At 56.4% G+C, this 24,114-nt stretch overlaps 2 protein-coding genes across 5 annotated transcripts; one reads left to right on the forward strand and one right to left on the reverse strand.

Annotated features, from left to right (window-relative positions):
- Positions 1–107: 107 nt before the first annotated feature.
- Positions 108–3,867, forward strand: LOC117001396 (probable D-lactate dehydrogenase, mitochondrial). 3 transcript variants are annotated; one of them, XM_033069704.2, is made up of 11 exons: positions 108–528; positions 813–925; positions 1,115–1,256; positions 1,339–1,480; positions 1,680–1,839; positions 1,915–2,114; positions 2,197–2,325; positions 2,962–3,089; positions 3,168–3,258; positions 3,345–3,456; positions 3,533–3,867. In XM_033069704.2, exons 1-11 carry the CDS (start codon positions 151–153, stop codon positions 3,696–3,698), a joined length of 1,761 nt encoding a protein of 586 aa, XP_032925595.1. In that variant the 5' UTR covers positions 108–150; the 3' UTR covers positions 3,699–3,867. The 3 variants fall into 3 exon arrangements, with proteins under 3 accessions (XP_032925595.1, XP_032925592.1, XP_032925594.1); XM_033069703.2 differs by having other exon boundaries at positions 110–685; XM_033069701.2 differs by having other exon boundaries at positions 108–685; positions 2,962–3,258.
- Positions 3,868–4,138: 271 nt separating this feature from the next.
- ZNRF1 (zinc and ring finger 1) lies at positions 4,139–23,794 on the reverse strand. Of its 2 annotated transcripts, none has more exons than XM_033069706.2 (5): positions 23,197–23,794; positions 6,529–6,624; positions 5,781–5,886; positions 5,597–5,687; positions 4,139–5,217 (listed from the first exon to the last, which is right to left on the reverse strand). In XM_033069706.2, the coding sequence occupies exons 1-4, from the start codon at positions 23,639–23,641 to the stop codon at positions 5,630–5,632; spliced, it is 705 nt and encodes a 234-aa protein (XP_032925597.1). In that variant the 5' UTR covers positions 23,642–23,794; the 3' UTR covers positions 4,139–5,217; positions 5,597–5,629. The 2 variants fall into 2 exon arrangements, with proteins under 2 accessions (XP_032925597.1, XP_032925596.1); XM_033069705.2 differs by having other exon boundaries at positions 4,139–5,448; positions 23,197–23,792.
- Between the last annotated feature and the right edge of the window lie 320 nt (positions 23,795–24,114).

Here is a 24,114-nt window from a genome sequence, read left to right on the forward strand (position 1 = left end):
AGCGGGGAGCGGGCAGTGGGGCAGGCGGGTGGCCGGGTGACCGCCGGCTGAGGACGGGGGCATGCGGTGGGCTGGGGTCAATTCTCTGGACATGAGAGAGACACCAGGAGGTCCAGGAGGGTTGAGAGGCATGGGGACACGTGGCTGGGTATGGGGACAGATGGATGTGGGGACACGGTGACTCCTGGACCTGAATGGGGACACCTGGCTGTGCATGGCAACAATCGGGACAGCGGGGCATGGGGACACCTGGCTGGGAATGGGGACAGATGGGCAGGGGGACACGGTGTCTCCTGTCTGGGCGGGGAGGAGCATGGGGCCATGTGGTCTCCGCTGGGGCCATGGAGCCCTGAGCAGCTGCGGGGACACTTGAGCAGGCATGGGGACACACCTGTGAGGGCAGGGGCCATGGTTAATGCGGTGACTCCGCCGAGGCAGGAGACAGCATGGGAACATGAGCACGGGCAGTGGGGGGACGCAGGTCCCTCCAGCAGGGACACACCGGTGTGTGGCTGGAGCCACCTTAAGGTGTCAGTGCGGGGGAGGGACAGACGGGCTGCGGGGGAGGGCAGTGTCCTGGTCCTGTGCAGCTCCCATGTTCCCGTTCCTGTCCCGCTGCGACATGGCCCTGCGGAGGGTGCTGGCGCTGGGGGCAGCCCTGGGGCGCCGCCGCTGCTGCTCCAAGGTGGGGCCGGGGCTCCGAAGGGCACTCGGGTCCTGACGCGGCCACTTGGCCTCGGAGCCTTGTCCCGTGGCCGCGATCAGACCCTGCCCAGTGCACCCCCGATTGGTCCTCGTTGTTCCCCCTGCAGCCCTCGCTGTCCCCTGACTTCGTGGAGGCCCTGAGGGCCGTGGTTGGGGCCCCCAATGTCTCCACGGCCACAGCAGTGCGGGAGCAGCACGGCCACGATGAGTCCATGCACCCGTGAGTGCCCCTGAGCTGGGACCCCTGGGCAGGGCTCTGGGCAGGGCAAGGGTTGTAGGGAAGGGATCGGGTGTGGGGATGGGAAATATTTCGGCAGACCAGGGGCCGTGGGGCAGGGAAGGAGCATGTGACAAAGGCAGGTTGGGGAAGAGCCCGGTCAGTTGGTCAGTGGTGCTGCCTGTCCCCCAGCTGTGCCCCCCCGGACGTCGTGGTGTGGCCCCAGGCAGTGGGGCAGGTGCAGGAGCTGGCAGCCCTCTGTCACCGCTGCCGTGTGCCCATGGTGCCCTTTGGCACGGGAACCGGCCTGGAAGGAGGCGTCAATGCTGTGCAGGTATCGGCTCTCCCCACACCTCTGATACCCTGGACGCTCTGGGTGCCTGGCCTGCCCTCAGCCCCGGGTGCTCCTGTGCCAGGGCGGCGTCTGCTTTGACCTGAGCCGCATGGACGCAATCGCAGAGCTGAGCCTCGAGGACTTCTCGGTGACAGTGGAGCCTGGAGTCACCCGCAAGGCCCTCAACAAGCACCTGCGTGGCACCGGGCTCTGGTTTCCTGTTGGTATGGTTTGCATGAGAGTGGTCATGGTGGTGACAGCACTGGAGGTGCTGGCAATTCCTGTAGGACTGGAGATGGGGATGCTCTGGTGTCCACAGGTGTGCTGTGTGTTTGGGGATGCCCATAGTTTTATTGTGGTTGAGGTCCCAATGGTGTCCATGCGGAAGTGGACACCATCCCCACCTGCCTCTCCTGCCCGCAGACCCTGGGGCGGACGCGTCTCTATGTGGCATGGCAGCCACGGGTGCATCAGGCACCAACGCGGTGCGCTATGGCACCATGCGCCCCAACGTGCTCAACCTGCGCGTGGTTCTGCCGGACGGGCGCCTGCTCCACACCGCTGGTCCCAGGCGCCAGCCCAGGTGGGTCTCGGGGGGCAGGGGGGCTGTGCTGGTCTGACCATTGCCAGTGGGTGCCTGCTCACCAGCTCTGTGCAGGAAGCGGGCGGCTGGCTACGACCTGACCTCGCTCTTCGTGGGCTCCGAGGGCACTCTGGGCTTCCTGACTCAGGCCACGCTGCGCCTGCACCCCTTGCCCGAGGCCACTGCTGTCACCGTCGCCTCCTTCCCCAGCGTGGGGGCGGCTGTGGCTTGCACTGTCCAGGTGCTGCAGGCTGCCGTGCCTGTGGCCCGCATTGGTGAGTGCCTGCTGCGGCCAGAGGTGGGGCTGGGTGTCCCGGTGCCAGTGGTGGAGCTCAACCCTGCCTCTGTCCCACTCAGAGTTCCTGGATGAGGTGATGGCGGATGCCTGTGGCCGCTTCAGTCAGATGGAGCTCCCAGCGGCAGCCACGCTCCTCCTGGAGCTTCATGGCTCCCGGCGTAGCCTGGCTGAGCAGCAGCAGCAGATGGGTATGGCTGGGAATAGGGAGGAGGAGAGGATCTGTGGGACTGGGGGCCATAGTGGACACCCAGGGATGAGGATGGGTGCCCAGGGACAGGGAAACCAGGGTGTTCTGGAGCCTCGTGCTGGGGGGCCATGATGCGGCACTGGAGTGGGTGATGGATGTCTAGGACATGGGACAATGGGACCAGGCAATGGGACCAGGCATGTCCTGGGGTGACGGATGGGTGCCCAGGCTGGGTGGGGGTTGGAGACCTTGAGGTCATCAGGATGAGGGACAAGTGCCTAGAGCCTAAAACTGGGGGACTGGAGTCATGAATGGCTGGCTATGGATAGGGGATGGGAGATCAGGCATGTCCTGAGGAGAGGGGTAGGTGCCCAGGACCGGGGAGAGGGGAGCAGCAATGGATCCTTGGGATGGGGACTGGGAACACTAGGGTGAGGGATAGGTGTGTGTGCTGGGGCTCTGCTGAGGGGCTCAGGGAGATGGGACAGGGGTGACCAGGGGTGTCACAGCAAGGACAAGGGGTAGAGGGACCAGGAGTATCCCAGGATGTGGGATAGGTCCCAGGATGGGCACAAGGTGAGGGCTGGGTGCCTGGGGGTGCCGTGAGTCCTGTCCCAGAGCTCCTGGTCACCACCAGAGGAGATTGTGCAACAGAACAGCGGCTCCAGCCTGGCCTGGGCGGAGGGGCTGGACGAGCGCGAGCAGCTCTGGTCCATGCGCCACAATGCCTGGTACGCTGCCCTGGCGCTGCGGCCCGGCTGCCAGGTGAGGCACAAGGATGGGGATAGTGGTGACAGCACCCCTGGTGCTGCAAGTGCCACAGGTCTGCCCTCCCTGGCCCAGGGCTACTCCACGGACGTCTGTGTGCCCATTTCCCGCCTGCCTGACGTGGTGGTGGAGACCAAGCAGGACCTGCAGGCTTCCGGCCTCACTGGTCAGCAGGGACACAGCCCCCAGGACAGAGGGGAGTGGGGGTCACCATCCTCCATGCCACACCCCATCTGACCCGTGGCCTTGCAGGACCCATGGTGGGACACGTGGGCGATGGCAACTTCCACTGCATCCTCGTCTTCAACTCCCAGGACCCGGACGAGGCCCAGCGCATCCACGCCTTCACTCAGCGCCTGGGCAGGTGGGGCCAGGGTGCTGTGGGGGGCAGGGGCTGGACAGACAGATGTCCCCATCCCCTGTCCCTCCCTGTCCCACAGGCGGGCACTGGCAGCAGGGGGCACCTGCACCGGGGAGCACGGTGTGGGGCTGGGCAAGCGGGCACTGCTGCAGGAGGAGCTGGGCCAGGAGGGCCTGGACACCCTGCGCTCCATCAAGGCTGCACTCGACCCCCACAACCTCATGAACCCTGGCAAGGTGCTCTGAGGGGGAGCACCAGCGCTGAGCTGGCGGTGGGGAGCCTCAGCCCCCTGAGTTGGGGCCAGGGTGACCACGCTGCCCTACAGTGTCACTGTTTGTGTACCTACAAATCCCCCCATCACCACTTCTGGAGGTCAGGGATCCTCAAACCCCCAATAAACCCTTTGGACTCGCATTGTCCATGTGCTGTGAAGTTGTTTAGGGGGCCAGGACCCCCCAGCCCCTTCCCAAGAGACCCCTGTCCCAGACAGCGTACACAGGGCAGGGCATTGTCAGGGTCCCATTCAGCCACTTCTCCTGAGCTGCCGGTGCCAGGTGGGACCTCTCTGGGACCTGCTGAGCACGACCGTGCCCCACATGGCAGGCAGAGAGAAGGGGAATTGGCATGGGTGGGGGGCTCCAGCACCCCACTGGCATCATCTGCTTCACCAAGAAAGCCAGTGAAATAAAATAACAGTGAATATTTTATTGAACATTGTTTTAATACCATATCAAAACACCTTGACTAATGAAGGAAGCTCCCCCCAAGCTCTGAACTCTTTTTTTCCCCTGTTTTTTTTTTAATATATAAATACAGAAAGGTTTCCCGCAGGGGCACGGCCACCGGCAGGGGAGGTCTCACCAACGAAAACGCGCCCGCCGCGCCAGGAGGGGACGGGGATGGGCGAGGGGGTCACTGCCATGAAATGACACCATCTTGGCACCTCCAGCAAAGCCATCCCTGTGACTAGGGGTGGCTGGGGGCATCCAGGGAGCCATTGGGGCCTTCCCCATGCCCTCCTCAAAAGGGTCCAACTCAAAGCCGATGGAAAAGAAAGAGGGGAGGCGGTTTTGGCAAGAGGAGCCCGGCGAGGGGGCACGGGAGGGGCGGCGGGGATGCTGCAGCTCTCCAGTCTCTGAGTGGTTATAGCTGAGTTAAAGAGTGACCAGTCTGTAAACATCACCGGGGCAGGGAAGCTCAAATTGAAGAACACGCCAGTCAACACGAAGCTTCAGTTGTGGTTTGTTGTTTGGTTTTTTTTTTGTCCATTTTCTCTTTTTTTCTTCTTTTTTTTCCTTTTTTTTTCCTTTTTTTTTTCTCATTGTAAACACTTGAAAGACAGACCCCTGCGACTCAGCAGGGGGGAGCAGTGGCCCCGCTCCCGGCGTGGGGCAGAGTTCCCATCTCAACGCTGCCGGGGCTGGGGTGGAGATCTCCAAAAGGGAGATGGGAGAGAGGAGAAATTTCCCGTTTAGTCAGTGCAAAAAAACCGAGCAGAGCCCCCGGGTGAGTCCGGGTGGGAGGTGGGGGGGTTGCCGGTGAGAAACGCCGCGTGCTCCGTTTGGCCGGCTGTCCCCCGGCAGCTTTCCCCTTTCGGTTCGGGGAGAAAAGCCAAACATCATGGCAGGGTTTCGGCTGAGGGCGTCCCCGGGGCCTCCCCGGCAGGCAGAGCTCTCCTGGTGACCAGCGGCTGTGGAGGGGAGAGCAGGTCGCTCCACTTTTCTCACACTGTCATCTCCTGGATGTTTTCTTTTTGTTTTAAGTCTTTTAAATTAAAAAAAAAAAAACAACAAAAAACCAAAACAAAACAAAAAGCAGAAAAACAACAGAACAAATAAAAATAATAAAATAAAATAGAAACTCCGCCGTTGTCCCAAGTGGATTCAAGTTTCTGGGTTTTATTTTTGTCTTCTTGAGGAATTTAAAGTCAGCCCAAAACTCCAGGCGGGGTGGGGGGGACGGGGAGAGGAGGTACAGCAGGTTTAGCAAGGTGCCCTGCAAAGGCAGAGAGAGACCATCCCGGGTGAGGAGCGGGAGCCCTGGCTGTCATGTCCCACCCTATCCCACCCCATCCTCCACTTCCAGCCCTGGATTTAAACCCAGCATGGGAATGTCCCTTCTGAGCAGCCCACCACAGGCTCACCTTAGAGAGAAGTCAGCAAGCACGCTCGGCGGGTCAATCAGAAGGATGCTCTGGGCAAGATCTGTTCACTTCAAACCATGAGTCTATACAGCTGCAAGAGAAGGGCATGTTACCACCATGCTGTTGAGCGTCAGAGGTCCCTGTCTGTCCCCTTGCCACCTGTCTGGCTGTCCCCTCATGGTACCTTTTGTGATAAATGCAGAGGCAGGGCAGCCTGGCTATCGTGTCCCCCTGCAGCAGCTCCTCCAGGCAGATCACGCACTCGCCGGCATCCTTGGTCAGCACATCATCTGGGAGGGGAAGACAGAGCAGCATGAGAGGGGACCACCACAGCATTCCCTTCCCTGGGACGGAGGGGAGCCCGGGACACTGCTGCGGGGGCAGCTGAGATGAGCTGGAATGGCAACAAGTGCTGGAAAACACTGACAGGAGGCGCACGTGGAGGCACAAGGGGGACATGGTCTGGGGCATTTGGAGTCAACACAACCCTACCCCTGGCTTCCCAAAAATCACCAACCAGTAGGGGGTGAGCATCACTCCCATACCAGTGGTCAGGAGGAGAGGTGGGAGATGCCAGAGCTTGCAGCTCAGTGCTCAGCCGCATGAGCTGCCCCTGCCAGCAAGGAGGGAGGAAGGACACGACCCTTTGGGGGCAGCCCAGGAGGACGTGGTGCCAGCAGGGTTCCCTCTGGCACAGAGGGGAGGAATGGGGCACCCTCGAGGTAGGGGTCTGTGTTACAAAGGAGCCCAAAAGCAAAAGCAGCAGGGTTGAGCCATGACAGGGGAGCAGAGTGGAGCAGCACCACCCTGCTGGAGCACAGTCCTCTTGGGAAGCCCAGCCAACCCACCCGCCTGCAGCAAATCTCTCCAGCCTGCCCGGAGCCATTCCAGGGTGGCAGGACGCCGTGTGCCCCACACAGCCTGGCCCTTACCGTTGTAGGAGAGGCGAGGCTTGCTCAGACACATGATAAAGTGCATTTCCATCTCGTCAGAAGCCACAGATTTGGAGCAAATGGGGCACTTGAAACCTGGAAGGAGAGCAGAGAGACGAGCCCTTAGCAAGGCAGGAGTTGTCCGCCCTGCATCCCAGGGAATTCCTGGGGCCATGGTGGGGCAGGGCAGCAGGCAGCCCCTCACCTGCTGCCTGCATGGTGACCCTCACCCCACACAGCACCCACTGGGCACCCGCTCATCCTGTGCCAGCCACCAGCAGCCGCCAGCGTGGGGGACAGCCACCGAACAGGGGACAGCCGACGAGCTGGTGCGCTGGCCGTCCCTGTGCCTGCCGCGCAGAGGGCACGGACAGCGTGCCAAGGCAGTGCCCACGTGGCCATCAGCTGCTGCCAGGCCTTAAAGGGCGAGCAGCAGCCTGGGGCACGCAGCACCCAGCCACTGGCAAGTGCAGGGGCACGTCCCTGTGCCTGGACAGTGCTGTCCCTGCTGCCAGAGCTCGGCACCACATGGTTGAGTCAGAAAAGCTGCAAGGAAGTTTTTTTCTATGGCTGCAGCAGAGGACTGGCAGATTGGAGCCTCAAACAGCCTCAAATGGCTTTCCACAGGAGTGGGTGCTCATCCCTCTGATGTCAGCCTGCCTCTCCAGAAGCAGGGGGACACAGCAAGCTGATGAACCAGCCTGACCCTGGCCCTGCCTGGTGATTTGGGTTCTTGGATGAATCTGCATGGGATGCCCAGATCTGCTCTGTGACCTTGCCTGGGCTGGTCCCAGGGTGTCACACCAGAGTCATCACCTGCTCGAGCCATGCAGACCACCACATCATGGTCCTCAGCCCCACTGAGTGAGGCTGCCCCAAAAAGAGTTTGTAAGCCCCAAATTCACAGGGAGCAGAACCCCAAGCAGCCCTGTAGGTCACCCATCTGGGACTCCCTGCCCTTCCACTGCAGTCAGCTCGAGGCCATGTGGTTTGTCACTGCCCAGCAGAGCAGTGCTGCTCAAGCTGAACACGCGCGTGCCACCACCACGGGTTTGCACCAGAATATCCAGCAATTCCCTGCCTGCAGAGAGGGAGAGGGTAATTTAAGGATCTGCCTTCTAAAAGCAGATCAGGTTTGACTGCAGTGCTGCTTAAGAGCTTTCTTCATATATATGCAAAGGCTGCTCAGGAACGAAAAGAAAAAGAACGTACACAAATTATCTAAGGATGAATCAGGTTCTTGTTTGCCATCACATGGATGTGGACAGGGCATTTTTTTTTGCTTCTTGTTAGGGAGAAAGTATAGGGTGGCTTTAAGGAGAGGCAGCTCAGACCTCTGCTGTGCAAACAGCCCCTCTAACTTCTCAACACCCCAGTGCTCATTACTAACAGTGATAAATACAGTTTACTTCCCAGGTCCTTGGATCCTGCATCTCCAGAGTGTTGTTATTTCCCAGGAGGGTGCAGCAAGGATGAGCAACATGGATGGTATGGGATTGGATCTAAAAGCACCTGCTAAAAGAAGGAGCCCTCAAGCCCAGGGACTGCAGCACTGTCACACATCCCTGACCCAGCCTAGCTGAGCCACAGGGTCTCTGCTCTGAGTCCAGCCCCCTCTGCACCAAACCCCAGGTAATAGGGCAGTGCAGCAGCCAGGACCTCATAGGCAGCAGCACCGATCTGCCTTCTCCTCTCCAGCCTAATTTTACTCCTGACCGATTTATACCTTGTGGCAGCCATGCCCATTAGCTGAAGTTGCTGGTTTTTTCCTCCTCCCAAGTGTTTACCCGCCCGATGTATTTATAGCGTGGATAGCTCGGATAGTCTCCCAGCCTGCCTGCTGCAAGACCCAGCTGGCCTCCCCTTGCCAGACACCCTCCTGGAGCCCGCTCCCCTGGCCCCGCCTGAACCGGTGCTGCCTGGAGCGGATCCCTGCCAGGGGAGCTCTGGGCACTGCTTTCCAGCAGCAAGTCCCTGGAACGGCTGGGAAGGGCTCCCTTTGGGAAAGGCATTTTGTCTGCAAACTCTGTGTTAGGGCACGACATTTGTAGAGGTTCAGTACTGTTCTCTGTGCTGTGTGTGGGCAGACCTCGTTTCCTCTGGTCCCCCCTTTTCTGTGCCAATGTGTTATTTTAAACAGCTGTCCCAGATCTGCCAGCTCCGGCAGCACCCGAAGGGATTCTAAGAGACGCGCAACCAATGTAAAGGGAAAAGGCCCCAGATGAAACTGCCTGGTCTGTGGCTGCCAGGGCACAGCTGCCAGCAAAGCAGCAGAGACAGGCAAAGAGCAGGGTCCTCTGCAGGCTCCAGTGAGCGGCTGTTGCTGTATCTCCAGGCCTCTTTGCTAGCAGGGATAGCTTTAGCACGGTTATAAATAGCCAGCATGAACACTCCTCATGCTCCTCACTGCTCCCTGGGCAGTTGGCTGGGGCACCGGGACTCCTGACACCGCCACAGCCCCATGGCAAGGACATGGGGACACTGGGCAGATGGAGGGGCCCAGGCTCAAGCCCCAGCATGTATGTGGCATCCTCCAGCCACACAGGTCTGGGGGCTGAGCCAAGTGCAGAAGCACACACACACTTTTCTGGCTCTGCCTTTCACAAGATGGAGGGGGAAAAAAAAAAAGGAAAGATGAATATGCAGCTGTGTAAAGCCCCAAGTTTGAGCAGGAGCTGGTGTGGAAAGGCCCCAGGGCGAGGGGCTACTCTGCACCCCAGCTGTCAGCACAAATACTTGACATTGCAAAAGCAACTGCATGTGTCTCCCTTCATGGCAGGCACAGCAGCCCAGCACCAGTGGGAAAGAGGAGGCAGAGGCGAACTCCCTCACCCTTCTCTAGGTGACCTTTGGGTGAAGGTGACAGGCAGAGAACCAGGGAGGCCAGGGGAGAGCCAGCACCAAACAGCGGCAGGCACCAAGCCTGGTGCCTTGGAACATCCCTTCCAGTTCAGGCAGGAGCCTGTCCTGTGGATGAAAGAGCTGCTCTCCACATGGCCAGCCCCCTCCAGGCCATGGTATTTTCCACATTCCCCGAAATCCCCGTTAATTTATCCTGCCTAAGCTGCCAGCCGGAGCAATGCAGGAGATTACATTTTGACAGCTGCTCATGGAAAATTCAGCTCCCTCCCTCCTCCTCAAGCCCTTTCCGTCCTCCTCCTACATGCCTAAAAAAAAAAAGAGAGGAAGGGCCCAGCTATTCCTCCTTGCCTGGGCCTCCCACACCCATGGGGAGGCCCGGGGGTTGCTCCAGGGGAAGGCCATGGACACTTCCTCCCTCCCAAGGCATCTGCTGCAGCTGGTGATGCTCCTGCCCATGGCACATTAAACCTGAAGCTAGCACTGTCACCTCATGCAGAAATGTGTGGGCAGGTATCAGCTCCCAACAAAAGTAAGTGTAGAAGAGGAGGGTGCTGAAGGAAGGGGGCTGGCCTGGAAAGGCAGGTTCAGGTCAAGACCTGGACTCTTGTACCTTGCAGGAGACTCTGAGGAAGCCAAGAGCTTTCCAGGGCTGCAAGACATAGGCTGGCAGGTGATTTAATCTCTCCAATGGCTTGGTCTAGAAACCAAGAGCAAGTGGTGCTGACGTTCTCCAGGGGCTACTACCCTCTGAGTATTTTTAGGAAGGTTACATGGTTAATTTTAGACAGCTGGGCAAAGTCGAGCTGGGAACCTCTGAAAACCTCCACCCAGTCCTATGAATGCTGAAAAAGCCTGGTGGTTAACCCTCACAGTGCCAAAAGCACTGCCACAGAACTGCAAGGAATTTAGTGATGGTGGAAGGATTTCCAACCCATTTCTAAGTATCCCAAACACAGCTGATTCTGGAGCTGAGATAGGAAATTCTCATCACTTGTGTCTACTGAGCACTACAACAGGGTCAACCACACCATGCCCTGCGAGTGGAAGTGGCTGCTCCCCTCAGGAGCAGTGAGAACATGCCCACAAGAGCTGCAACCCTATCCCAGACCCCAGGGAAAGGCATGTGCCATGTCTGTCTTCACCTGCCAAACTGTCCTCCTGCTGGCTGTGCCTTCAGGCAGATTGCTTACAGGCCATAGGAGTAGCCCTGGCAGCAGGACACCCTGGCTCTGTTACTGGCAGGCGGCCGAAACATGGAGAGCTGCAGCTTTTCCACTGCACAGCACCTCCAGCAGTGGGAGGAAGACACTGGTGGGGATGATGTGCCCTAAAGGCAGGAGGAAGCAGCAGCCCAGGCACAATGCCAGCAACTGACCCCATATAGCATTTACCAATGGGATACCTGGTTGCCCAGTCTCCCACTACTGCCATGGGATAAACCAGGAGCCCTGTGAGTGGCAGTAGCAATGCAAACTCCCCAAAACATGCCTGCCCCAGGAAGGATCCCTTCCCTGGTGCCCAGTCACCCCACAGAACACCTGGAGAACCTGAGAGCTTGAGTAAGCTCCAGGCTGCCTGATGATCACGAAGATTTGGAAACCTCAATTGCACAGCCCATCTTCATGCCTCTAGAGAGCATCCTGGGCTCCCAGCCAAAGGTGCTGGCTTATACCAGGTGAGGATGTAACCAAACATGAGATAAAACCAGGGAATATTTGGTCCAAGCATACAGTCCTGGCTCCTCCTCCTTGCTGAGTAAACCATGAGCATCCCACCTTCCACCACGGCTGCCCTAATACTGCCAGCTGAATAAGCACCAGGTGGAAGCTGAATACCTGGATCATCTTGGAAAAGCCTAGACTAGTGATTGAAGAGGAGGAAAAGACTGAAGCACCAGTTGGTCAGCCTGAAGCATATGGGGCTGGGTGAGGCAAAGGGATTCCAAGTCCTCCCCTTTCCTTAGCCCTTGAGGGCTCCAGCACAGCCCCAGGAGGGAAGAAGGGACCAGGGAGGAGTTGTCCTCTGTGCCAGCCAAGTGAAGGAAAACTGAAGAGCCAAGATATTCAGACCCAACATCTCCTAGAAACTGAATTCCTTGTGGGTTTAAAGCAGCCTCATTTTTTTTAAAGCGACGGTCACAGAGATGATCATTGGAGATGGCACATGGATACACAGAGCACCTCTCCAGCACTGGGGCCCAACAGGGACCTGGCAGCTGAGGATTCCATGAGTGTCCCCTCACCCACCATGGAAATGATGCTCTCCCAGCCTCAGCAATACAGTCAGGTGATGCTGCAGGAGGCAGCATCAAGTGCCTGCAGGCCAGGATCCACTTCCCCCTGCAGAAGGAATGGCAGAAGCCAAGGTCCAAGGCAGCCCTGCTGCCCTGGCAGGACTCAAGGCAGCGGGTGAACTCCATGGCTATTGTGCAGCACAAGGGCTGACACGAGCAGGGACACGTAGGCAGGAAGGAGTAAAGCACTTAAGCTGCCTCATTTGCCAGCTTTGAAAAAGCAAGCGTCCTTCCTCCTAAGTCAAGGCTGCAGAGAGGTGGGAGAACATAAAGGATGGGCCAAGGGTGGAAATAAAATAATTCCACCTTCCTGGAGACGGAAGGTGGGGAAGGGCTGGGGGAGGCCAGTGAACCAGCCCCAGATGATCAGCCAAGCAGGAGATGTGGCTTGGATGGGACATCTCTGGATGGCAGTGCTTGGAAGGAAACTCAACCACTTCTGCTGTCTTGGCAGGGGGATGATCTTGCTCCATCCCCATCCTGCCCCACCATCTCCTTGCTGATTGAGTCAGTTCAGCTTGCTGAGAAGGGAGAAAATAAATGTTTGTAATATGAAAGCAGCACCCCAGAAAGAGGTGCACTTGTGTGTAAGGCCAAGTTTGCCAGGGTCTAAGAAAAGCTGCCTCTGGGTGTGCAGTAGCTCCTGGCAAAGTCCCCACGTGGAAGGTGTCTGCTGTCAGGTCAGCCACACACCAGCCAAGGGTGGCAGGGATGTGCCATGGAACACAAAGCTGGCCAAGGGCAATACCATCCTAATGCTCAAGGCATTGTTTTGGAGACACCTCTGTCCACTCCCACCTGACTCAAGCCACAAAGAGGAGATGTAGCAGCAAGGACAAGGCATTAGTGGTTCAGGTGGGATGTAGGGAAGCCATTGGGGTCAGAGAGATGCAGGATGCAAAGCAGAGGGGCTGGGTGACACCACATCACAGAAGCCCAAGGCTAGCTTGCTGTAAGCCAGGAGGCAGAGTTATTTTTTTTAATCCAGTTGGGTTCTTATGGAGGTGGTGGGGGAGGATGGGAAGGAGAACAGATTGCAATTTTGGTTCTGAGGAAAGCTGGAGAGCTGGAAAGGAGCAGGAGACAACAGGATAGGGAACCCCACAGGAACATTTGCTCCAGAGCACCCAAAGCTACCAATTCTCAGCAGATGGACACAACAAAGCCTTACAAAACACCTCCAGCACAGCCCACAGAGACAGTGAGAAGCAGGAGGGCAAAGAGGCCTGGTTATATAGTCACAGGATGGCCAGACACCAAGTACCCCCCATGCCTGTCTTTTTTTTAAATATTGCCCCTTTCATGGTTGCAATTGCAATTTTTGAACAAAAGTACCAATGCTAAGACAGAGATAATTTCCCTCCTATAGCTCAGGCTATACTGCAGGATCAGTTCCCCCCAGACCTGGATGAAAAAGGCAACTTCTCAGGGTCACCCTGTCTTCTGGCAAGTCCTAGTTTACTGCAGAAACACTCCCCCAGCTGCTGGGAACAGGTTTCATAAGGAAGAATGTGTAGCCCAAAGCTAATTTTAGCACCCAGAGAAGAGCAAAGTTAAGCAGAGGGGTCCTGGGTGACAGCCCAGCAAAGGCATTAACACCTCCAACTCCTGCTATGAGGCTGCAGGGCTCAGATTTACCAAGCTACAAGCTTATCCAGGGCTCCTGCTAGTCACAAAACAGGTCTGGGGCCATCTTATGGCTCAGGAGAACTCAGGGATGCTCTGGTGATGCCTCCACACCTCTCAAGGGATGCTCAGGTGTTCAAATTCACTGACCAGGGAGGACAACAATCCTGCAGGGACACTGAGGAATTTCCAAAGGGTTTGCCTGAATGCCTGTTTCTTTCCTCCCACTTATTTCTCATAGGAAGGAGGAGGCCCAGCCAAAGCCCTGCTGTGTGCAGTAATCATCCACAAGATGCACAGAGCCAGCAGAGTAATGAGGGGGTCCCAGGTGATGAAATGAAGGAGCACTGGGGATCCTCTGGCAGCACAGTGGGACGCAGCAATTTGGAAATCAGAGCAGGAAGGGACAGAATTTGGCACTTTGGCTTGGCAAGGGCTGGGAGGGAGCAGCGAGGCAACGTCACGCGGGGACTGCTGAGGTGACTCATTCCTGACTAAGACATCCGCTGGGGAGGCACCCACGGAGTCCCCACTGCCAGCATCCAGCACTGAGGAGCTGCCAGAGGAATTCCCGCTTTTGGAAAGGTTGAAACACTAAAGGCTGACCTGAGCCACTCCCAAACACAGCCAGATCTGGCTCCATGGGGTGATTTGCTTCCTGACCTCTGGGTTTTTCCAAAGCAAAAAACTTGTGCTTTGATATTGCTGAGGCTCCATCATTCCTCATCTTCAGATGATCTCTTGGGAGGATGATGGGACACTCCAGAGACACATGATGACATGCCCTGGCTTTGTGATACTGGGAGTATGGCCAAGCACTGACTGCACACACATACCCCTTCCTGCCAGGAAGTGATCCCAAACAGCTCCTGGGACACCTCCTCCACAGGCATTCCACTGCAGCACCGAATAAACAGCATGGTGGAGGGCGTCTTTGTGCCCGAGACATGGTGGCAGGAGCACTGAGGAAACTGTTTCTCATAAGTGCAACACCCCCAACCCTTGGGGTGCGTGGAAAGGATGACACGTTGCTTTTTGGGGTAGAGAAAGGGCAACTTTTATTTAGTGGGCAGCAAACTGAGCATAAAAGGCACACAGAGCTGCACCCACAAGCAGTGCATAGCTGGGAAACACTTGCAGCCAGTTCACAGTGGTTGTTTCTGTAGACAGACAAAAAAATTGAAATTTTTCCACTATTGGAAAAAAAGAAAGAAATCTTAGTGAGGTGCATGCTGCAGAGCAAGCCCTGACCTCACCTGTTGTGGTAGGAAAGGTTGCACGGCACAGAGCATCTCCCTGCTCTCCAGGAGGGACTGTGACTGCTGAGGGATACCCAGTGAATGCCCCAGCACACCAGGACAGCAGGAAGGGGAAAAAGTAGGTGCAAAGCTGGGGGTGATTGTTCTCTGTTGCACATGGTGCAGAAGGGAGGGATTCTCCACAGCACCAAGCTGCCTGGACAGGCAGCATGAACACCACTTTGACAGCCAAATGCTAGGGATTTGGGAGGAAGATTTATGCTGAGGATGGGGATACACCATTCCAGAGCTTCCCAGATGCCTCTGCAGCATGGACACGGCTGGTAGACAGAGACAGCTCTCTGCAGCTCCCAGAGTCCTCCAAAACACAAAGCACAGCATCTCAGAGGAATGAGTCCCTTGGAGAGTGGCAGGGTCTGCTCACACTGGATCCTGCTGGAGGAGGCAGGAGAGGCTACACACCGTGCCACAGGCAGGAACAATCCTGCCCAGGTGTCCCTTCTCTGTCCCTTTGCTTCAACATGTGCCAACCTCCAACATGAAAAGGGCTCCTTCTGAGGAAGGAGACAGTGGGGCTGCAGGTGACAAAAATCCCAGTTGTGGGATTTGAAGTTCTCTCTTCCCCATCACTGAAGGCAACACCTAGAGCAGCAGAGTGTAACCCCACTTCCAGAGCTGGGCAGGGCCTTGTGAAGTAGCATTTACCCAGGACTGGGTGCAGGGTGCCACCTGTTTTGTACTGTCTACAGGGAGCAAAAAGAAATCAAAGGCATCTAAAAACCCCCTCAGTAGGGTAAGATCCAGGCAAATAGCAGTCTTCAAGGGTTATGAAATCAGGGGTGCAATAGATAAGCAAATGGACATTAGTTTCAAAGCAGTAAGATCTGACCAGGGATAACCTGAAATGCCAAGGCAGCATGCTCAGCCTCAGCCCATCCTGCTCAGCACCAGCTTCACAGAGGGCTGGCCCCAAAACTGATCTCAGCCCATACTGACTGACCTCCCTGCAGACAGCAATTTAAGCAATCTGCCTAGAACCAACCCTGCCTCCTTTCCCCTGGCTACAGAAGAACAGGCCTTGGATGCATGGATTGAAAGGTGGATCTAACTCCCCTGCAGCCCTTCTGATGAAGTGCAGCTCCATCGCCTTGTAGGAAGAGTTCCCAAATGAATTACTGCAATTACCCCGGCTACAGGAGAAACTGCCTGTTTTCCCCTCACTGGTGACAAAGACTTATCCAAAAAACAACTCCCAAACACCCACCACCTCAAGTTGTAATGCAACCACCCAGGATGTGAAGAGCAGAGCCCCCAGCACCACCCTCAAATCACTGAGCTGTGATCAGAGAAACCACAGCCATAGTGAAAGCAACAGGCAAAGAGACACAGAGGACATGGAAATGTCAGTGGCCTCATCCTGGAAGGAAATAAAATGCTGGGCAGGGATGTGGGATAGGGTCAGCATCACTCAGCTCTCCTGCCTGACTGTTGCTTTGCCCCTCTTGTGTTGCAGGCAGCTGGCCTCTAAAAATACCCACTGTTGTCATGCCGTCCTGCCTGCTTGGGCCAGGAAACAGCTCTGAGCAGCTTTCAGTTCCATTCTTCATCTGTGCTGCTGTTCTTCCCTCACCAGGATCTGTCCCAGCCCCTCTTCTGTGCCTGGCAGGTGACAGTCTCTCAGGAACTATGGACATAACTTAACATAGACTCAATGAACCACAGGTGCTAACTGAGAATACACAATCCTGGGAAATTTTGGCTAGGGTTGTTAGAATTAGCAAAAAGGTAAATATTTCCACAGCATCAGCCTCTTCAATGGTGAGGTACTATCCCTACTGGCAAAATACATCCTGGATGGAACACCTCCAGCTGCCCACAAGACCCGTGTTGGGTCTGAGCAATGCATCTGTTCAGGCTCAGCTGGTGCCACAAGGCACAACTCTGGCAGCCTGGAGGCACAGAGACCACAGCAAGGAGCACCAGTGTATACCAAACCCTGTGCCAGCAGCACAGAAACCAGCCATGAAGATCTGCCTGCTGCTTCTCTGGCCTTTCCTTCCACCTTCCTCAAATCCCAGATTGTACAGACATGCAGTGGGCTGGAAAGCTAAACCATAATGAGAGAGCAGCAACCCTTGCCCCCCACCACAGACACTCCCCTCCCCTGCCTGCAGCCCAGCAGGGCAGGAAACTTGCCAGCAGCTGGGCTCTACCCACGGGAAATGCTTTGCAGCAGCACAAGAAGAGGCCCCAGGCAGCAGAGCTTCCTGGAGCTGCACCTCCAACAGCCTCCCATCAAAAAGCACTGCAAGGGACAGCAGGAGCACCCCAGAGGTACTCAAGCCCCCAGTGTGTTCACCCGCATTTGAACTGGTGCAGGGAAGATATTTAAGGCCAGCTTTAACCACTCTTGCTCTATTTGAAATTTAAAAATTGGTGTCTCTACAGAGGAAGGTTTGTTGTGCCCTGATGTACAGCCAGACCAAAGCAGGTGGGCAAAGTGCTCTGCATCAGGGCCTGCTGCTTTACAGCATCACTTGGCTGCTCATGCACATCATTCCCAAGCCCTTACAATTTCATTTTCAAGGGAACCAGGAGAAAGCCAGGTCACATTTACTCAAAACCAAGTACTCAGCACATCTGGGGTTTTGGTGTACCAGCAGCAATGTCATGAAATGCACCTTGTGGTTGCCCACCATCTGCTCAGGGCACTACAAGACTGCAAAGGGAATTTATCCAAAGACCCCTTTGCTGCCTGCCTGATCTGTCACATGAGAGATTACATCGGAGGGGGGAAAAAAGGCATTTTTTTCCCCTCCTCCAAAGTGGGCTTTTCTCTCTCCCTGCGCTTCTCTTAAAATTAATTTTCAGCATTTAGCAGCATTTTCCCATGACTCTGCGCGGCTGCCTTGGCCAGGTGCCAGCCTGATACTGCTCCTCCACCAAAGATGTCTGTATCTGATTGATCCTCCAGCCACTGAACGAGAGAGAGAGGAGAGAGAAGCCTAAATAGCACATTAATAAATAAGAGAAGCCTTTACGGTTATTCCAGTCACTGGAACAAACATCTCAGCAAAACAAACCAGCATGGGATAAACTTACGTCACAGGCTGGGAAGACAATCCTAGCTGGGAAATGGGTCAGCCCAGGAGCACGAGAGCATCATTCTCAGCATCTCTAGAAGATACATGTGTGGAAGAGGGAGAGGGCACCCAGTTACCCTGTGCTGGTTTATGCACAGGTTTATAGAGGAGAGAGCCCTGTTGATGTGCACAGGAATTAGTGCCTTGCTCCTGAGGAAAGCGGTTGGGATTTCAGAGGGCACTGGGGAGGCAAGGCAGCACAGACAGGCTGCGCTCGCTCTCGCTGCGGAGACTGAAGGTAACTGCCACCACCACCGGCTTCTCACACACAACATCAATGTTGACACACTGAAACTTCAGCTCTGGTGTGTGTTAAAGCTGCCTTCGAGGCTCCCATCTTCAGGTGTTCAGCACTTTGCTCTTCCGAGGTAGCTGCTGCCTCTTCCCCCTGTCCCAGGGGGATGCTACCCTGGCAGCTGGCTCAGAGAAGGCAGGAGCAGAAAAGCATCTCCTCCAGACCTGGAGAGCCCAACAGCAGAACATCACCAGTGTGGGGAGTTATCAGGACTGTTTCTGCACCCACTTCCCAAATGATCCACAGGTCTGGCAATGATGCAGGTGTTTGATCTGGTTTTCAGACAGTAACCAGCACCAAACACACAAAAAGATAGTTTGAGGACAGTCATCTTTGGAAATTTCCACTAGCAAAAATAGATTCAGAATGGCAAGTTCGTGCAGACCTTGGGGTGTCCTTCCCCATGCCTAGCTCCTGGAAGGGGAGAGGAAAGTACATATGGTGTCTCAAGTTGAAAACTTCATAGATTCAGTTGGAAGGGAACCACAAGGATCAAGTTCAACTCCTGGCCCTGAGCAGGACAACCCCAAGAATCACACCATGTGCCTGAGAGCCTTGTCCAAATACTTTCTGAACTCTGTCAGATTTGGTGCTGCAATCACTTCTCTGGGGAGCCTTGCAGTACCCAACCACATTTTGGGTGAAAAGCCTTTTCCTAATATCCTATGTAAATCTTCCTCAGCACTGCCCCATGACATTCCCTTGGATCCTGTCACTGGTCATAGACAGCAGAGATCAGTGCTGCCTCTCCAGTGCCCCTCCTGAGGAAGCTGCAGCTCACAATGAGCTCTCAGTCTCTTCCCCAGGCAGAACAAGCCAAGTGACCTCAACTGTTTCTCATATGGCTTCCCCTCTAGACCCTTCACTATTTTCATGTCCCTCCTCTGTATGCTCAATAACAGCTTTATATCCTTCTTGTATTGTGGTACCTAAATCTGCACACCAGACTGGAGATGAGGGCACAGCAGAGCAGAGCAGGACAATCACCTCCCCTGACTACCTGGCAGTGCTGTGCCTACTACACCATGGGACATGGTGGGCCCATTTTGGCTGCCAGAACTCACTGGTGACAAGTTGGTGGCAGGACAGTCAGGGTTGAGAGCAGCTGACTAGCAAGCTAGAATTCAGCCTTCTTCTTCTGGTGTAGAGACTGCAGTGGCAGGACTATCTGAGGAGCAAAGATTGCCAGACACCAGCAAGAAAAGGCTCAGGACTCAAAGTTGTCGGAGCACAGCAAGGGCTCACCACAGACAGGCCTCTTCCTAGCTTGCAGAGACTGGGGCTGCCCAACACAGGCGTTCACACACACCTTCAGCCTACCCTCCAACAAGCAACCCCTATTTCCCACCCCGTTACTCTGGAGCCAGATTGAAGAGCATTTCCCACCTTTTTTGCTCTCAAACTGTGCCTGGGGAAGGACTCAGCCCAGCACTCTGGCTGCCATCTCTGCACTCAAAACCTTCCAGTCTTCCTCAGGCTGGGCCCCCCTGCTCCAGAAATGTGCTGCTGAGAACACAGCAGCTCATTTGGCAAATAAGGCCTCCTGACACTGGTGCTACCAGCATCCAGGACAAACAGCTTGCTTTGTCAGTGCACAGAAAGTCTGTGACATTCCTGGTGGTACTGCACACGGAGGATGAGCCAGGCATTTCCTTGGGCTAGCCGGCAGACAAGGAGATATGGATTTATTTAAGAGCTTCAAACACTGAAGGGCTTTGGGTGATGAGTAGGATTTCCAGATAAACTTTAAGCTACTTACAGCCTCTGCAAACTCCCTTAGATCCCCTGATGAAGATGAATAACATGAGATACTAAGAGAACCACACAAAGCTGGAGACATGTAGCACTAAACCACACATCTCCCTTTTCTCCCTTCTTCCCGCTAGCCTTGGCTTTACTGAGAAATCCTAAACAGTCATAAACCTACAGAGGCAGGGTCAAGTGCTACAGGCAAATTCCAAAGTTGTGAAAGATGTGTCATTTTCCACTCATGGAGGCCAAGAAGTAAATCTCAGAAACCCTGGGCAGACAGGGAAATCCCAGAGCAGTTTCAGGTGGCGCTGGAGCAGTTACACTGCTTGTGAATATGGTGTGCATGCCTTGGGAAAATCCCCATCAGGAAACAGGACTCACCCACAGAGGTGCTGTCCACTCAAAGGGAGGGACAAGCTCCACTATAAAGGTCAGAGCTCCCTGCCCACCCCATTTGGAAGATATACATAGGCTTCACTGTTCACAGGAGTAGCAGCTCTCCTGGCCTCATCCTGGGACAGGCTAGAGGCCGTCAGTACCTAACTGCTCCTCCCATCCTGCCATCCCAGCAGCCTTAGTGGAGCCCACAGGGATTCAGCAGTGGGCTCTTCTCACTGACCATCCCCATGCATAGCATCTTACAGTGATGCTGCAGCATTCATTGGCCTTGGGGACCACTTTGCAATCTCCCTCTGCACAGGCTTCCCAGCACAATCCTCGTCTCTTCCTCCCCAGACACACCTAGCTCTTCTGCGAGCCTTCAACTGCAGAGTGGGAAAGGAATGCCACCAAGCAGGGAAGAGAGCTCAGCCTGCCCCAGCTCACTGCTCAGGATCCCTGCTGAGGGGCCCGATGAGCCATGGAGCAGCTGGAAAGACACAGTAACTCTGCATGGCAGATACAGAGAGCAGCAAGGCGCCAAGACTATCTGTGTGCTCCCGTTATCACAGGCACATTGCTGCAACAGCAGCACCTTATCACTGCCCTCATGGCTCCTCCTTGTCTTACTGACGACCCCACAGAGCTCACGTTGCACTCTGAGCTTCCAGCTCATCCCCCAAACCCAAGCACTCCTGGAAAAATGTGAATGCAACCCACATGCAGAGAACGGCACCATCCAGGCCTCCAGAAAGGGGCAGGCAGGGCAAGAATCCACTCTCCAGCCCTGTTATCCACAGAGTTTGAGGGGGGCTCCTCTCCTTGGTAGTAAGCATCTCAGGCAGATCCCAGAGATCCCCATGCATGCCTTGTGCTGAGTGGGTTTGGTATGTCGGCCGGTCCCCTCGTCCCCACCCTCGAGTCATCCTTAAAGGGAGCAGGGACAGTCACGCGCAGCAATGTCAAAGCTTGTCTCCATTTACCAGAGCACTGCTGCTTCAGCACTTTCCAGTGGCTAATGGAGTGGCTCAGCACCACGAGAGGAACAGGTCGATGGGGAGGCAGGGGGGAAGACACAAGTAGCTCCTGACTGCCCTGCTGGAGGTTAACCAGCTGCAACGGGAGATTAACAGGAATTTCAGCAATCTTGCGGCGGCTTACTTTCCCCCTTCTCTGCAGTCTCCAAATCCTTCATTAACTTCTCACAGTAAGAAAGGAAGAGTGCAAAAGTTAAATGAGCTCTGACAAGTTTTCAGAAGGGTTTTTAAGCATCCTCCACTCCTTTTGCTATTAATTAGCAATGAGGAAGAACCACCACCGAGAGATGCTTCGGCACGGACTGAACAGCTCTCACTGCTGCCCGCGCACGCTTCAGCTCAGCTCAAATGCTCTCAGAGGGCCCCAAAAGAGACACCAGAGAAACCCAGTTCTTGCAGCACTTCCCACAGCTCACACTGCAATCTTTCAAGGGCACCGTGTTTAACTTAGCAGCACTGCACTAACTCGCTCAAGTGGCTGAAAAACAGCTTACTCCATTTTGCAGTTGGTTTATTTTTCTGAACAGGTTTTTGCCGCTCAGCATTGCAGTTTAAAATGTAACTGATACTCTCTGACCAACCACTGTGAGCTGCAGGGTGCTCCTGTAATGAGACCCTCCTCGCTCCAGCACCAGGCACAGCAGAAGCCCCCATGGCCCTCATTCCCACAGAGGCATGTGGAATACCTGGAAGGATGCTGTGCCTTTGTCTCTCTCTGCGTTTAGAAACCTGAGCAGCAGCACAGTCTGTGCAAGGTCACAGAGCAAAAAAGTTTTCAGGAGCACTTGGTCTCAACTCCTATACCACATGCCAGCCCCCTCCATCTGCCAGGGAGGATGGCAAGAGCCTGGCTTATCCGGATCAATAGGAATCAGACCTGGGGCATTCTGCCACTGAGGATGCAATGCAAGACACACAGCTTCAATCTAATGGAGAAGAGCAGCCCCTGGAGACTGGGCAAAGGGAAAAAAAAATACCAAGATTTTTTTATTTTCCCAAGAAGTAGGAAAATGGGCCCCATGAGACACTTCTTGGACTTTGTTCTTATTCACTGCTTCAGTCTCAGGCCTTCCTGAAAATGAGGCATTATCCCAAGGCATATTATGAAATTCCCAGACCACGTCACACAAGAAGAACACAGCATTTGCAAGGGGGACGGGTGGGAGAGAAATCCCAGACTATTGCAGGAAACGCAGGGAGACATCCCTGAAATGACTTCCCCTCTAGCCAGGAAGGGAAGGGAGGACCTCCCACCTCGTTCCCTGTACCCAGCCAAAACTAGGTCAGTGACACAGCCCTGCTCGGAGCCAGAGCTCCTCTCCAGACACCAGGACACATGCGAGAGTCCAGTCAGGAGGGTGAAGGGGGTAACCTTGCCCCTTCCCATAGCCTGACATGTTTCCTGCAGGAGAGCCCAGCTGGCCCCCCAGCTCTGTTAAAGAGGCAGGCAGTTCCTCCTCTGCTTCCTCCTCAGCACCACAACACTGCCAGATGGTTTCAAAGAGAAAACCCACTCTGGCCTTTCCCTGGCAAAACAAAGGGAATAAAAGATCCCCACACCTTGCTTTTAAAGGCTTCCTCTGCTTCTTTCCCAGTTTCTAAGGCTGGGAACTGCTACACCTGACTGGCAACCCTCAAACACCTTCAGAAGAGACACAAGGCACTCAGCCTTTTTGCAAAACCCAAGGTCTTGAGCTACAGCACCCTCACGACCTCAAAATCACTATTCCCCAAGTGAGTGGGGGGGTGGGCTGAGGGTGCTACATCCACTGTTTCGTGTCCTAGAGCCAAAACAGCCCCCTTCTAGAAAGCCACCTCCCTGCACAGTCCTTTCCTCCCTTGACCTTGACACAGATGCCAGCTCCAGCACGCACCCACCCGTCTGTGCTGGGGAGGGGATGGGATTGAGGGTCCAAGAGAGGGGGCAGCTCCCCCTTCCCGGGTGAACCGCGCCCACCGCCTCCCCCGGGCACCCACGGAGGGAGGGGAAGCCGGGGGAAGGCTCGGGGGAGCCGGCACTCACCGCTGTGCGAGCTGAACCACCGCGGTGCGATGTGAAGGGGCAGCGCGTCGGCCAGCGAGGCCCTGGCGCCCAGGTACAGCATCCCGTCTCTATGGTGACCGCCTCCCGTCTCCTGGAAACTGTTGCCATGGGCGTACGTGGAGTCGGAGCCCGGACCGCCGCCGCCGCCGCCCGGGGCCCGCTCGGCCTCCCCCGCCGCCCGTGCCGCCGCCGCGTACAGCCCGAAGGGGACGGCGCCGGCCGCCGCCGGGTCCATGCCCATCCCAGCCACCGAGCTGACGGAGCGGCTGCGCAGCCCCATCGCGCCGCCGCCGCCGCCCGCCCGGTAATGGCCGAAGGGGGGCGGCCCCCCCCCTCCTCCCGGCGGCGGCACGGCGCTGTCATCCGTCGACACCCCCGGGAAGGGGCCCCGCGAGCGGGTCGCCGTGCTCTGCTTGCCCCCCATGTGGGCGCCGCCGGGCCGGAGGGAGCCGAGCGACAGCCCCCCGCGGGGAACGGGGCCGCGCCGCCCCCGCTGGGAGGCGAGAGGGGGCGGAAGGAAGCGGGGGGGCGCGGGGAGCTACGGGCGAAAACCCATCCCCGCCCCAGGCATCCTCCCCCCGCCGGGCCCGCAGGGGCGAGGGCGCCCCGAGTCCGCCGCCGCCGCCGCCGTCACCCCCGGCGGAGGCCGCCGAGGGCTCCGGGGCCGCGGAGCGGGGAGGGAGCCGCGGGGGAGGGGGGGTGGACGCCGGCAGGGTCGCTCCGCCCGCCTCGCTGGTGCCCGGGGCGCGGCCGGGAGCCGGGCGCGGATCAGCTGCGGCCCATGGGCGGCGGAGGCGGCGGGGGCGGCGCGCCCCGCTCCGCTGCGCTGCGCCGGGCACGGCCTCGCTGCGGCCGCCGCCTGGTGCTGGGCGCCGCGCCGGAGACAATAGCGGCCGG

The sequence above is a fragment of the Catharus ustulatus genome, chromosome 11 (assembly GCF_009819885.2).
Source record: "Catharus ustulatus isolate bCatUst1 chromosome 11, bCatUst1.pri.v2, whole genome shotgun sequence".
Taxonomy (NCBI): Eukaryota; Metazoa; Chordata; class Aves; order Passeriformes; family Turdidae; genus Catharus; species Catharus ustulatus.